We start from the raw sequence: 14,501 nt of genomic DNA on the forward strand, positions 1-14,501 counted from the left end.
TTAAGAGTTTTAAATTAATGGAAGGGAGGGTGTAGAAGGCGGGATTTTGATTTTCTTAGGAAATGGGTCATTTGGCAAACTTTCCTACCAGTCGTTTTCAATTTTTATGATGGAAAATGGAATTTTTTTCTTTTTTTTCTGGATATAAATGGAAAGAATAAAAAGAATTCCGCCATTTTGGTGTTTTAAAAGTAACCGTTCTGCGGAGCTGGCGGATCAGTGACCGCCCCGCCCGCTGCTGTCTGTCCTAGTCTCGGGAGTCGGTGGTGAGACCCGACCTTCAGCGGCTTCCAGCCGTTCCCGCGTCCCGGCCCCAGCCCCAAGTTTGTGGCGCTCCGTGGCACTGTGTGTGTTGGTTTCAGGGTATCTGTCTGAGGTACTAGCTCCCCACCCCCAGTACCTAGAGCAAGTCCATTTATCGGACACTTTTGTATACAAGATTTAGGAGGATAGGGAATAGGGGAAACCTTAGCAGACCAAGCAAGAGAAAATAGGAATAAATGTTTAGAGCATCTGCTGTGTGCACCCCTCTGAGTTGGGAATACAATGATTGTTTTAGGTCGGGTTCTCTGAAAACAGATTTTGATAGGGAGTCTGAGTGTAGATTAATCAGTGTCCCTGGGACTATCACCTGTAGGGGAGTAACAGCGGGGGGAGTGCATAGGAAGAAGTTGAGCTGCTGATATATTCTCAATGTGGTGAGAGGCTTCAGCCTGACTCAGGGGAGGCCCTGGAACTGAGATGGCCCTGCAGAAATGGCCCAAATTAAGGCAAGGGGTGGGGCCTTTATATCCCATCTTAACTAACCCTTGGGTGGCCACTTCGAGGAGAGAGCACTTGGACAGAGAAGATGACAGCTGAGGGCTGAACACTTTCTTGGTGCCCGCCAGAAGCCCAGACTTTTCTGGGTTCCCTTTCACCTCATGACAAACTCCTTCTCAGTCTCTTTTGCTAGATCTTCTTCCCAAGAAAAAGTGGTCTCCAAGGCTCCCACTTTTTTTTAATACTCAGTTCTGTGGTTTTATTTATTTATTTGTTTTTGGCTGGGACCAGGCTTGAACCCACCACCTCCAGTATATGGGGTGGGCGCCCTACTCCTTTGAGCCACAGGCGCAGCCCTAGTTCTGTGGTTTTAAATGCCATCTCTAGGGCAGTGCCTGTGGCTCAGTGGGTAGGGCGCTGGCCCCATATTCTGAGGGTGGCGGGTTCAAACTCGGCCCTGGCCAAACTGCAACAACAAAAAAAATAGCCAGGTTTTGTGGTGGTGCCTGTAGTCCCACCTACTCGGGAGGCTGAGGCAGGAGGATCGCCTAAGCCCAGGAGTTGGAGGTTGCTGTGAGCTGTGACGCCAAGCACTCTACCCAGGGTGACAGAATGAAACTCTGTCTCAAAAAACAAAAAATAAAATAAAAATAAATGCCATCTCTACATGTTGGTTTTCAATTTAATATTTCCAGCCCCAGCCTCATTCATTATCTCTAGAATATAAGCTTTGTGCGATCACTTTGTCAGAGCATGGTATCTTGCTGATATCTTGTTGGCCTTACTGGGGAAAAAAGGCAGCAAACTCAGCAAGGCAATCATCTAATCCACTCTTCCCTGACAGACAAGAAACATGCAATAGGTTTTTTAACAGAGTGGAATTCTTTCAGAAGTAACCACATTCACTTTTTATTTTATTTTATTTTTTGTAGTTTTGGGCCGGGGCTGGGTTTGAACCCGCCACCTCTGGCATATGGGGCCGACGCCTTACTCATTTGAGCCACAGGCACTGCCCTCCACATTCACTCTTAATGAATTAAGTTGGGTGGCACCTGTGGCTCAGTGGGTAGGGTGCTGGCCCCATATACTGAGGGTGGCGGGTTCAAACCCAGCCTGGGCCAAACTACAATGAAAAAATAGCCGGGTGTTGTGGCAGGGGCCTGTAGTCCCAGCTACTCAGGAGGCTGAGGCAAGAGAATCGCCTAAGCCCGAGAGCTGGAGGTTGCTGTGAGCTGTGATGCCACGTAGTTGTCTTGATTAATCAGGTTATCTATCTAGCTTTTGCCTGCTTCATTATATGTCCAGTATATAACACTACCATTATAAATGCCTGTAATATAGAGGATGGACTCTGTATTTTAGGGAGAAAAAGCTAAAAGGTAAATGAATACCCCAAAACAGCGGGAAGGAGAATAGGATGAACTATAATTATTGCAAGCTGATTTTATAAGCAGGCAGCTTAAATGTTACTGGCCAGGAAGCTACCAAGCTCCCCGGAATTTCTGTTCAAAGGGAGTGGATTGGTATTTGTTGAGGGCCTGCTGTTATCATATATATTTTTTATTTATTTATTTACTTATTTTGCAGTTTTTGGCCGGGGCTGGGTTTGAACCCACCACCTCCAGCATATGGAGCCAGTGCCTTACTCCTTTGAGCCACAGGCGCCACCCCTCCATTTCCATTCTTTACCAAAGCCCTTTAAAGCAGATAGCATTGCTACCTATCTGTTTTACACAAGAGGAAACCAAGGCTTGGAGAGCATAAGCTAAGTGGCATCCCTGAGATTCCAGACTGAGTCTGTCTTAGGCTAGACCTTTAGAAGCCATTGCCAGGTACTTCTAGCACCTTAAATCAACAGGTATCAATCACTCATACAGTGTTTTTAATTAATGAGTTTAAATTACTTAAATCCAACACAAAGCACCTACTATGTCCCAGGTACTATTCTAAGTGCTGGGGATATAGGAGTGAACAAGACAGATAGTCTTTGAATTTATGTGAAGATGACTAATCAAACAGAAATAAATGAAAATCACTATTGATTATAATGAAGGATGTGAAGGAAATAAACACAGTAATAAGATAGCCACTGTGGGCGTGGGGTGAGGGATGTGCTGCTTTAAATTGCAAGATCAGGAAAAACCTCTTCTAAGGAGGTAACCATTGAGCTCCGGCCTGGAGGACCAGGAGCCAGATAAGCAGAGAATTTGAGGAAGAGCGTTTCAGGTGCAGGGAACAGCAGGGACAAAGGCTGTGAAGTTGGAAAGTTTGCCAGTCAACGGAAGGAAATCAGTTTGAGGAGCAGTGGAGGATAGGTCAGAGAGAGGCAGGGGTCAGATTCTGTGGGAGACAAGCATTTTTATTTTATTCTAAGAGCAATGGCAAGCCATTGAAGAATTTTAGGTACAGAAATTATGTTATTTGGTTTATGTGTTTCTTTTTTTTTGAGACAGAGTCTTACTTTCTCTCCCTTGGTAGAGTGCTGCGGTGTCACAGCTCACAGCAAACTCAAACTCCTAGGCTCAAACGATTCTTTTGCCTCAGCCTCCTGAGTGGGGACTACAGGTGCCTGGCTATTTTTAGAGATGAAATCTTGCTCTAACTCAGGCTGGTCTCAAACCTCTGAGCTCAGGCAGTCCACCCACCTCAGCCTCCCAGAGTGCTAGGATTATAGGCATGAGCCATCGCATCTGGCCAAAAATTCAAATACTTTTTATCATCCTGGGTAGGGTGCTATGGCATCACAGCAACCTCAAACTCCTGGGCTTAACTGATTCTCTTGCCTCAACCTCCCACATAGCTGGGACTACAGGCACCTATTTTTTTTTTGTTACAGTTGTCATTGTTGTTTAGCTGGCCCAGGCCGGGTTTGAACCCGCTAGTCTCAATGTATGTGGCTGGTGCCTTAACCACGTGCTACAGGTGCCGAGCCTGAACCAACTCTTTATTAAATAGTTTGACTGTCTTTGCTTTGTTAAAAAAAATCATATACTGACTAGGTTTTCACACACCACATACATTACTTTGCTCTTCGGATGCATGCATTTGTTCAACAGATTATTATCATTATTATTATTTGAGACAGTCTCACTAGGTTGCTCTCAGTAGAGTGCTATAGTGTCATGGCTCACAGCAACCTCGAACTCTTGGGCTCAAGTGATCCTCTTGCCTGAGTCTCTTTAGTAGATGGGACCTCAAACTCTCAGGCTCAAGCGATCCTCTTGCCTGAGCCTCTCTAGTAGCTGTGACTATAATTGCCCATCACAATGCCTCACTATTTATATATATATATATATATATTTTGAGACAGAGTCACTATGTTGCCCTTGGTAGAGTGCCACAGCAACCTCAAACTCTTGGACTTAAAGCAATTCTCTTGCCTCAGCCTCCTAGTAGCTGGGACTACGGGTGCCTGCCACAATGCCCAGCTATTTTTTTTTTTTTTTTTTTTTTTTAGAAACAGTTTAATTTATTGCCTTTGGTAGAGTGCTTTGGCATCACAGCTCACAGCAACCTCCAACTCCTGGGCTTAGGCAATTCTCTTGCCTCAGCCTCCTGAGTAGCTGGGACTACAGGTGCCCACCACAATGCCTGGCTATTTTTTGTTTTGAGTTTGGCCGGGGTCGGGTTTGAACCCCCCACCCTTGGTATATGGGGCCAGCTCCCTACCCACTGAGCCACAGGAACTACCCAATGCCCGGCTATTTTTTGTTGCAGGTGTCATTGTTGTTTTAGCTGGCCTGGGCTAGATTTGAACCCGCCAGTCTCGGTGTATGTGGCTGGCGCTGTAACCACTGTGATTTGGGCACCGAGCCAATGCCCAGCTATTTTTAGAGATGGAGTCTCACTCTTTCTTGCTCAGGCTGATCTTGAACTCCTGAGCTCAAGCAATATACCTACCTTGGCCTCCCAGAGTGCTAGGATTACAGGCATGAGGCAACATGCCCACCTGTTGAACAGGTGTTTGAGTGCCCACTCTGTGTTTAGGGTTGGAGGGAACAAAGGACAAGGGCATAAAAGAACATGATCAGGAAAGATCCCACCTCCCAGGAAGATGAACCCTGTATGTGTGAAGGAAAAGCTGGTACTTGAGGTGTTTGAATCTGCAGAGGGAGAAGGAAGTGATTCTAATGGGAAAACAGGTGGGGTTCCAGAAAGAAGTGAGTTTGGACACATCCTGAGGTATGTTTATGAAGACAACTGGCCAGATAGAACCTTGAGTGATGCTCCCTAAAGTCAGTTCTGTCTATCACAGTTTACCAAGTACCTTCACACATGCCATCATGCCGGTCCTTTTAGAGACTTGGGGAAGTACAAGGCCTAGCCAGAGCCCACCTACTGACATGGGTGGAGCCAGGAGCCAGACCTAATGCTGGTTCCCTAAGACACCCTTCTCCCCTCAGGACAGAGGCCTTTCTCTGCAGGTTGGTGGCTTAAGGCCATCTCCTCAGAGAAAACCCTTCCCTTTCCATCTCCATTGCTTCTGTAGCAAAGGTTCCCCCTGACTAACTTAGGGGCTGTGTTTGGCTTGTAGGCCTACCAGGATGGAAGGGCATGCTGAAATGGAGATGCTGCGGACACTGACAGGCCCCTCCACAGGAGAGGTCAGCGTGCACCTGCTGGCTAGAGAGAGCCCAGGTTCCCCTCCTCATTTGCCCACAACTGCCTTCATCATTCCAGGTACATGAAGCCGGGGGTCTGGGGGAGCATCCCTATACCTGTTCAAGCCAGTGTGTATCCTGGAGAGGGGATGGTACTTTTCACTTTCCTACACCTGCCTTCTTTCAACTGCCCACACATGCATGGCAGAATTGAGGCAGGACCACTAGATTCACCCATAATGTGTCTGTATCATTTTACAGCCAACTCAGCCACCCTGGGCCTGCCTACTAGTGCCCTGGATGTGTCTTGCTTTCCCCGGGAGCCAATCCATGTGGGCGCCCCAGAGCAGGTGGCCAGCAGCGAACCAGTTACCGCTACAGTCCTGCCGCAGCTTAATGCCGTGCCAGTCTCCAGCTCCAGCGCCAGCACAGTACGGCTTCTTGAGTGGACTGAGGCTGCAGCCCCGCCCCCTGCGAGCGGCTTGCGGGTCAGTATCTGTGGGGATTGGCTGGCTCTCCGGAGCCAGAGCACAGATTCGGGGCGGGGCCTACAGGCCCAAGGCTGGACCAGTGGCAGAAAGGGGAGAAAAGGGGGACGCATTGAGTGAAGCATTTTAGGGGTGTGGCTTGAGTCCCTACGAGGACCTAGGGACTCTCGGGCAAGAGGTACCCTGGGACTGGATTCGTGGGTGTCTGGGGGCGTGGCTTGGAGTGAGGCACCTGGGACTGGCTGTTGTGTATCTGGGGGTGTGGCTTAGAGTGAGGCTTGCTGGAATTGGACCTGCAGGTGCCTGGGGGTGTGGTTTGGTGGTGAGCAATCTGGGTTTGTAGCTTCGAGTGAGGTGACCAGGGCCAAGTCTTGAGGCCCAGTGTGTACGTGAGCTGGCATGAGGCGGCGAGAGGGCTACAGTGCCGACTTGACGGTGGGTCAAAGGCTGGCAACAGGAGTCGCAATCCTTGGACCCTCCTGCGCTTCAGTTCCGGATAAGCGAGTACACGCAGCTGAACATGCTGGGAGTGGAGCAGCCCCCGGGTACGGAGCTGAGGCGAGGAGACATGACCGAATATGAAGATGGCCGGTCCCCGGTTGGGGATGGCGATGTGGGCACCCAACAGCCCGGTAGGAGTCCCGCATGCTGGGTCTGAGCTGGAACCCTGTGCAGGTGGGATGAGGCCTGAACTCCCTGAGGAGCCTTGGTTGGGGGCGTGGCCTGGGCGGTTTCTGCAGGTGGACCCCAAGGTAGATCCTGAGGTGAATAAACCTGGGGAGGCTGTCCAGTGTGGAGATGGGACCAAGGTGGAGATAGGGCTTGAGGGGGCATGGGTGGAACCTGAGTGTGGATGTGATGGGGTAGGAGGCCTGAGGCCCATTTGGCCTCTGCAGAGGACCTCCCTCAGAATTCTTCCGAAGATACCCCTCAGGACTTCCCCAAGGATGATGGCACCTGTCAGTGCCAGGCCTGTGGGCCTCAGCAAGGCGCTGGTCCAGATCTTGGTTCCTCCAGTGATGGCCCTCAGCTGTTCCAAGAGCGGTAAGGGGAGCAGGTCACAGCCCTACTTGCTCTGCCTTCAGCCCCCAATGCCCCATTCCCATTCAGGGCTTAGGAGAAGGGCTGGGTGGTGCAGGGGAGGGGTTTCCTTTCCTAAGGAAAACGGCCCCTCCCTTAGGTCAGTCATAGTGGAGAATTCCTCAGGCCGTGGCAATGCTTCTGAGCTTCTCAAACCCATGAAGAAGAGGAAACACAGGGAATACCAGAGCCCATCAGAGGAAGAGTCTGAGCCAGAAGCCATGGTAGGAAGAGGGCAATGGGCAGAGAAGAAGGAAGCAAAAACCTGTGCCTCGATTCCCACTGTCCCTTTCAATCCAAGTCATGGGACTGGGCCAGAGAAGATACTCATAATGATTCACTTACCATGTTTTGGAGTCCTATCTTGAGTCAGATCCTATACTTTGTTGGAGGGAAATAAAGTAATCATCCTCTTGATTTTCTGGAGCTGCCATCTTAGTCTAGTGTCAAGGTCAAGACACAGTCACATCAGCTCGGCGCCCGTAGCACAGTGGTTACGGCGCCAGTCACATACACCAAGGTTGGTGGGTTTGAACCCAGCCCAGGCCAGCTAAGCAACAATGACAACTGCAACAAAAAAATAGCTGGACATTGTGGCAGGTGCCTGTAGTCCCAGCTACTTGGGAGACTGAGGGAAGAGAATCACTTAAGCCCAGGAGTTTGAGGTTGCTGTGAGCTATGACGCCACAGCACTCTACTGAGGGTGACATAATGAGACTGTCTCAAAAAACAAACAAACAAAAAAAACTCCACACAGTCACATGAACTGTGGTACCCAAAGTAGATATGCAGGCAAGTAGAAAACTTGGCTGCTGAAATCTGGCAAAGGCCAGGGAGTATAGAGTTTTAGCCACAAAAGCTGGAAGACATAAAGAATGATGATTCTATTGGATATGTAAAATCAGCACAGAGCAGGTTTTTGTGTGTTCAGTTTCTCTACTTGGTAATGAGAGGAATTGTAGTCAGGCTAAGATATGTATGTTCACATGAGTCTGTGCCCAAGTGGCAGTGGGTTGTCTGTATTTCTGCTGATGGCATAGAGGAAATTCTGCCTCTTTAGGGCAGAATACCACATGGCTAGAGAGCCAGATAGGGGCCGGAATCAGAAGCTAGAACTTCATCACAACCCCCAAGGGCAGGCAGCTGGGATTACACTTGTCTTCTACAGGAGAAGCAAGAAGGAAGAAAGGATCCAGAGGGACCACCTACTGCTAGAACCCCAGAGAGTGAAGAGTGGAGCAGCAGCCTGCCTGGTATGGTGGCCTGTGTGTATATATTCATGTGAGGTGTGTATATATCTTTAGAGGTGTGAGGCTGGGAATGTGGGTTATGAATGTGGTGGTCTGTTACGCATATATAGATGAGCATGGGTTAATATGTATGAAAAAGAGAGAGAAACTATGGTATGTGCATTAGTATGTGTGTTCTTATGGTTATAGCATGTGTTTATCTTCTATTATCTAGTTATGAGTAGGCACCAATGCCAGGGAGGTCTTCACTCAGTATCTGAAGACTTGAGCAACCTTTACTGGTACCATATGGCATTGCTTTCCTTTGGTGCTATGGGCAAGTTTGCCCTAGTCATTGGGCTGACCTCCCTCTTTGGGACCCCGTTTTGACTCTTTTCTTAGCATTTTACACACTCGTAATCACCTAGATACTATATAGCAATTTATTTAGTTTTCCTCCTGCAAGACTTAGATTCCATTAACTCAGAGACTAAATCTGTTTTCTTGTTTTTCTTTTCTTTTCTTTTCCCTTCCTCCCTCCCTCCTTTCCTTCCTTCCTTCCTTCCAGAAACATGGTGTCACTGTGTCATCTAGGCTGGAGTACAGTGGCTAGCTATTCATAGGGATTCATAGTGCATTTTAGCATCAAACTCCTGAGCCCAAGAAATTCTACCTCAGCCTCCCAAGTAGCTGGGACTACAAGCAGGTGCCACTGCACCTGGTGCTTGAATTTGTTCTATTATTCATTGTATTATAGTGTTTAGCCCAGAGCTTGGTATGAAGTAGGTTAGTTCCCAGTCAAGGTTTGTTCAGTAGATGAGAGATGATTTGTATATTGGTGGATCCTCTGGGACTATGGCTCAGTTGCTTAGGTCAACTGTCTTTCTCAACCCAGAGAGAACCAGATGGGTGAAGTCAGTTCTCAGGATGGATCCAGTGCCAGCTAGTGGAGTTTAGTCTGTGTCCAGAGCTCTAAACTTCATAGTGCTTCTTCCAACTTCTACCCATTGTAGTCACACCAAAATTTCACTGCTGTGTTTTACCTAAGGCAGTCACATCAGAAGGCAAAAACTTAGCTCTCTTAAGTTTATGGCCTCTTAAGCCATGCAGAGAAGGCTGGGCATGGTGGCTTACACCTGTAACCCTAACACTCCAGGAGGCCAAATCAGTTGCATTGCTTGAGCTCAGGAGTTCGAGACCAGCCTGAGCAAGAGTAAGACCCTGTCTCTACTAAAAATGAAAAACTGGGGAAGAGGATCACTTGAGCCCAAGAGTCTGAGGTTGCTGTGAGCTATGACACCACGGCACTCTACCAAGGGCAACAAAGTGAGACTCTGTCAAAAAAAAAAAAAAAGATGTGCAGAGGAAAGAAACAATATCTAACTACTTTGGCTCAACTGCTCAATCTTACTTAGGGAAATAGATTCATGAATCAGCATTCTTTTAGCTGGGTCCTGCTGACTAGTGCAAAGTTATCTTTTGATTCATACCACTTACTGTCTTAACCGTGATCATTAGTGTGACATTGGTTTCTAGCCATTTTTTTCCATGCTTCCCCCCCCCCTTTTCTTTTTTCAAGGAAAGAAGCTGTCAATAGGCGAAAGTTTGGATTTATGACTAAAATGTTTTCTACTCATTTTCTGTGTCTTCTGACCGAAGAGTTTGGGGGTATGGATGGGTGTTGGGATTATTTGAGTTCCCTGGGCAGTTTGACAACCACCTGTTCAATTCATGTCCCACAGACCTGACATATCTGGTGTTGATGGAACTCTCTAGAGTTTGAAATATGTTAGTCTTCAACAGCATCCTTCTGTATAGTTAAAAAAAAAAAAAGGTTAAAAGGAAAAAGAAACAAATGTATGATTCATGTACACGCTCAGGCTTTCTCTCCATGTGTCTCTTTCAACAGCCATTTTGTGTGAATGGTCATCTTCTGACATGCTATTGTGAGTCTTTACAACCTATTTAGTCATTAATAGGTATTCCGTTTGTGTTAACAGATATAGTCGTCTTCCTGTATCTGTGGGGGATGTGTTCCAAGACCCCCAGTGGATGCCTGAAACTGCAGAGAGTACTGAGCACTGTATCTATTGCACATTTTTCCATACACACGTACCTGTGCTCAAAGGATGATACAGTACATACTGGACAAACAAATGATTTATGTCTTGGGTGGGATGGAGTGGGATGGTGCAAGATTTCATCATGCTAGTTGGAAGGGTATACGGTTTCAAACTTGTGAATCGTTTATTTCTGGAATTTCCCATTTACTATTTTCAGACCATAGTTGCTTATGGGTAACAGAAACTGCAGACAGCAAAATCTCAAATAAGGGGGGACTGCTGTACTGATATTCTCATGTCCTCTCTGTTTTGTGAGGACATGTTTTTATTTTCCTAGGAGTGGAATCATTTGGTCATATGGTAACTTTGTGTTGAGCCTTTTGAGGAATTAATCAGACTGTTTTTCAAAGTGGCTGTACCACTTTACATTCCTACCAGCAATGTATGAAGATTCCAATTTATTCCCATCCTCAGCAACATTTGTTTTTTTTTTCTTTTTTATTATGGTTGTCCTAGTGGATGTGAAATGGTATCTTATTGTGTCTTTTTTTTTCTTCATTATGGTTTTAATTTGCATTTCCCTGATGGCCAGTAATGTTGAGTATCTTTTCATGTGCTTATTGGCTATTTAGATATTTTCTTTAGAGAAATGTCTATTCAGATCCCTGCCAATTCTTTCATTGGTATACAAAATAGATTTTATATTGAAATACAGGGAGTGCCATATGGAGTTGGTGAACAACTTGAAGATTTGAGTGTGTAATTCCATACTTGACATTGATCTATATGCCACTTACAGCAGCACTTTCTTTTTTTTTTTTTTCCTTCTTTTAAATTTAGCAACAGAGACCGGGTGCAGTGGCTCACGCTTATAATCCTAGCACTTTGGGAGGCTAAGGTGGGTGGATTGTTTGAGCTCAGGAGTTCGAGACCAGCCTAAGCAAGGGCGAGACCCTTTCTCTACTAAAACTAAAAAAAATTATCTGGTTATCATGGCGGGAGTGAGTAGTACCAGCTACAGGCTGAGGCAAGAGGATCACTTGTGCCCAAGAGTTTTGAGGTTGCTGTGAGCTATGACGCCACCGCACTCTACCAAGAGCAACAAAGTAAGACTCTGTCTCAAAAACAAAACCTCTGTGAACTGTTCATCCTTCTGGGGAGATGGTCCATGGCTCTCATTAGATTTTCAAAAGGGCCCATTTATACTTCCTAGAAACTGAAGGCAGCCAGTGTAGTGCCTCACATCTATAATCTCAGCATTTTGGGAAGCCCAGAAGGGAGGATAGATGGCTTAAGCCCAGGAGTTTTAAAGTTATAGTGAGGTGTGATTATTCCACTGCGTTCCATCCATGGCAACAGAGCAAGACCTTGTCACTGAAAACATTTTTAAAAGGCCAGGCATGGTGGTTCATGCCTATAATCCTAGCACTCTGGGAGGCCAAGGAGGCTAGATCACCTAAGCTCAGGAGTTGAGCAACAGCAAGACCCGTTGCTACTAAAAATAGAAAAACTAGCTGAGCATTGTGGCAGGCACCTGTAGTCCCAGCTACTCTGGAGGCTGAGGCAAGAGGATCACTTGAGTCCAGAAGTTTAAAACAAGAAGACTTAGTACATAGCCTGGGCACAGTGGCTTACGCCTGTAATCTCAGCACCCTGGGAGGCCAAGGTGGGTAGATTGCTTGAGCTCAGGAGTTCAAGACCAGCCTGAGCAAGAGTGAGACCCTACCTCTAAAAATAACTGGGCATTGTGACAGGTGCCTGTGGTCCCAACTACTTGGGAGGCTGAGGCAAGAGGATCACTCAAGCCCATGAATTTGAGGTACTCTACCAAAGGCAAAAGTGAGACTCTGTCTCAAAAACAAACAAACAAAAAGACTTGGAACATGGTGCTGCCCTGATGATTGCTGGTAATCATTTGCTCTAGAACCTTGGCCTTCTGCTCTCTTTGTATTTTCTGTCTCTCTGTAGGCATTATAGTGAAAAGTCTAACAAGAACTGTTAATTTATGAATTATCTATACTGACTTAACTGAAACCATGCTGAAGAAGCTTCCTAAGAGTGAGCAGAAAGGAGAGGAGAGAGAAGGAAAGTACTGTGCTAATTGCTAGGGATGCACCATTGAGAAGCAGGGTTGAGGCCGGGGGCAGAAGAACCAGTGACGGAAACAGACAAGGCTGGCAGGTTCAAATCTGGCCAGGGCCAGCTAAAACAACAACAACAACAACAACAACAACAAAATAGTCAGGCGTTGTGGTGTGGCATATGCCTATAGTTCCAGCTACTCAGGAGGCTGAGGTGTGAAGATCGCTTGCATCCGCAATTCGAGGTTGCAGTGAGCTATGATTGTATTATGCATGCCTTCTTTATTCTTCTTCTTTTCTTTTCTTTTTTTTTTTTTTGATAGAGACAGAGTCTCACTTTATCGCCCTGGTAGAGTGCCGTGGCGTCACACGGCTCACAGCAACCTCCAGCTCTTGGGCTTAGACGATTCTCTTGCCTCAGCTTCCTGAGTAGCTGGGACCACAGGTGCCCACCACAACGCTCGGCTATTTTTTTGTTGCAGTTTGACCAGGGCCGGATTTGAATTCACCACCCTCAGTATATGGGGCCGGCACCTTACCCACTGAGCCACACGCACTGCCCTTTCTTAGAGAGAGGGTCTCACTAGGTTGCTCAATCTGGTCTCAAACTCCTGGCCTTAAGAAATCCTCCCACCTAGGCCTCCCAGGTGCTGTGATTTCAGGAGTGAGCCACTACAGCTAGCCTCCTTAACTCTCTTGATAGTCATATGCTACCAACCACTCACTCCACCTGGCACTTCCTTCATACTATACTCTCTTGCCCCTGTGCGCTTCTTGTCTGTTTCCGTCACTGGTTCTTCTGGGCATTATGGCAGGCACCTATAATCCAGTGATCCTCCTGCCACAGTGATTCTCTTTCCTCCCAAATAGCTGGGATTATAGGTGCCTGCCATAATGCCCAGCTAATTTTTTCTATTTTTAGTAGACACGGGGTCTCACTCTTGCTCAGGCTTGTCTCCAGCCTCTGAGTTCAAGTGACCCACCTGCTGAGGCATTACAAACATGAGCCACTACACCCAGTCCATCCTTTCTTCTCTAATATGTCCATTTAAGTCTGTCATTTTCCTCCAAGTACTGCTTTGGCTGCATTTCACACCTTTTGATATGTCATATTTCTTTTTTTCTTTTTTTTTTGAGACAGGAGCCTCAAGCTGTCCCCCAGGTAGAGTGCCGTGGCGTCACAGTTCACTGCAACTTCCAACTCCTGGGCTCAAGCGAGTCTCCTGCCTCAGCCTCCCGAGTAGCTGGGACCACAGGCGCCCGCCACAACACCTGGCTATTTTTTGGTTGCAGCCATCATTGTTGTTTGGCGGGCCCGGGCTGGATTCGAACCTGCCACCTTAGGTGTACGTGGACTGGCGCCTTAGCTACTTGAGCCACAGGCGCCGAGCCGATATGTCATATTTCTATTATTGTTCTTTTATTTAACAAATACTAAGGGGCTCCTTTGTACCAGGCACTGAGCCAGATGCTAAGAGTTCAGAGTAAACAAAACACATTACCAGCATTTAATGAACTCACAGACTAGATACAGAGATAGACATGTAATCAGGTAGTTATTATTTCTCAGTATATGTGTGGTATTAGAGATATGCAGATACAAGGGACTGCCACAGAACAAATTCTGCCTTGGAGACAAGGAAGGCTTCATGAGGTAGGTGGAGTGAAATTCTATCCATCCATCCTTATAGTTATTTAACAAACATTGACCATTTCTATGGGTGAGTCTTGAAAGATGTGAAAAAGATAGAGGAGTGGGACAAGGTAGGGGCATGATCTTTAAAGCAAGAGTAGCAGCCTTCACAAAGGAAATGCACAGTGAAACTAGAGTGATAGAGGGTGGCCAGTTCACCATGGGCTTTGTGTGCTGTAGAAAGGTGTTTAGATTTTTGATTTTTGGTTGGAAATGAGAAGGCATTATGGAAATTAAAGTAAATAAAAATGGTTTTAATGTAATGATATTCTGTCAATAGAATAAATATCTGAGGCAGAGAGATCAGTTAAGAGGCTTTTGGATTAGGTTCAAAGCAAGGACGGTAAATGTGGAGAAGTGGGGGTAGATTCAAGAACGACATGGGGCTCAGCGCCTGTGGCTCAAATGACTAAGGCGCCAGCCATGTACACCTAAGTTGGCAGGTTCGGATCCAGCCTGGGCCCGCCAGAAAACAATGATGGCTGCAACCAAAAAACAGCCAGG

The 14,501-nt window shown here is 46.7% G+C and overlaps 1 protein-coding gene across 1 annotated transcript in view; it reads left to right on the forward strand.

Moving 5' to 3' along the window:
• The first annotated feature begins 5,306 nt into the window (after nt 1-5,306).
• Nucleotides 5,307-14,501, forward strand: part of L3MBTL1 (L3MBTL1, histone methyl-lysine binding protein) — a 32,852-nt gene continuing 23,657 nt past the window's right edge. The window contains exons 1-6 of the mRNA XM_012803800.1: nt 5,307-5,442; nt 5,625-5,851; nt 6,342-6,483; nt 6,748-6,895; nt 7,032-7,155; nt 8,100-8,189. Of these exons, the coding sequence (XP_012659254.1) occupies nt 5,307-5,442; nt 5,625-5,851; nt 6,342-6,483; nt 6,748-6,895; nt 7,032-7,155; nt 8,100-8,189 (867 nt within the window). The remainder of the gene's footprint in view (nt 5,443-5,624; nt 5,852-6,341; nt 6,484-6,747; nt 6,896-7,031; nt 7,156-8,099; nt 8,190-14,501) is intronic.

The sequence above is a fragment of the Otolemur garnettii genome, unplaced genomic scaffold, assembly GCF_000181295.1.
Source record: "Otolemur garnettii isolate 467f Iridium unplaced genomic scaffold, OtoGar3 scaffold00023, whole genome shotgun sequence".
Lineage (NCBI taxonomy): Eukaryota > Metazoa > Chordata > Mammalia > Primates > Galagidae > Otolemur > Otolemur garnettii.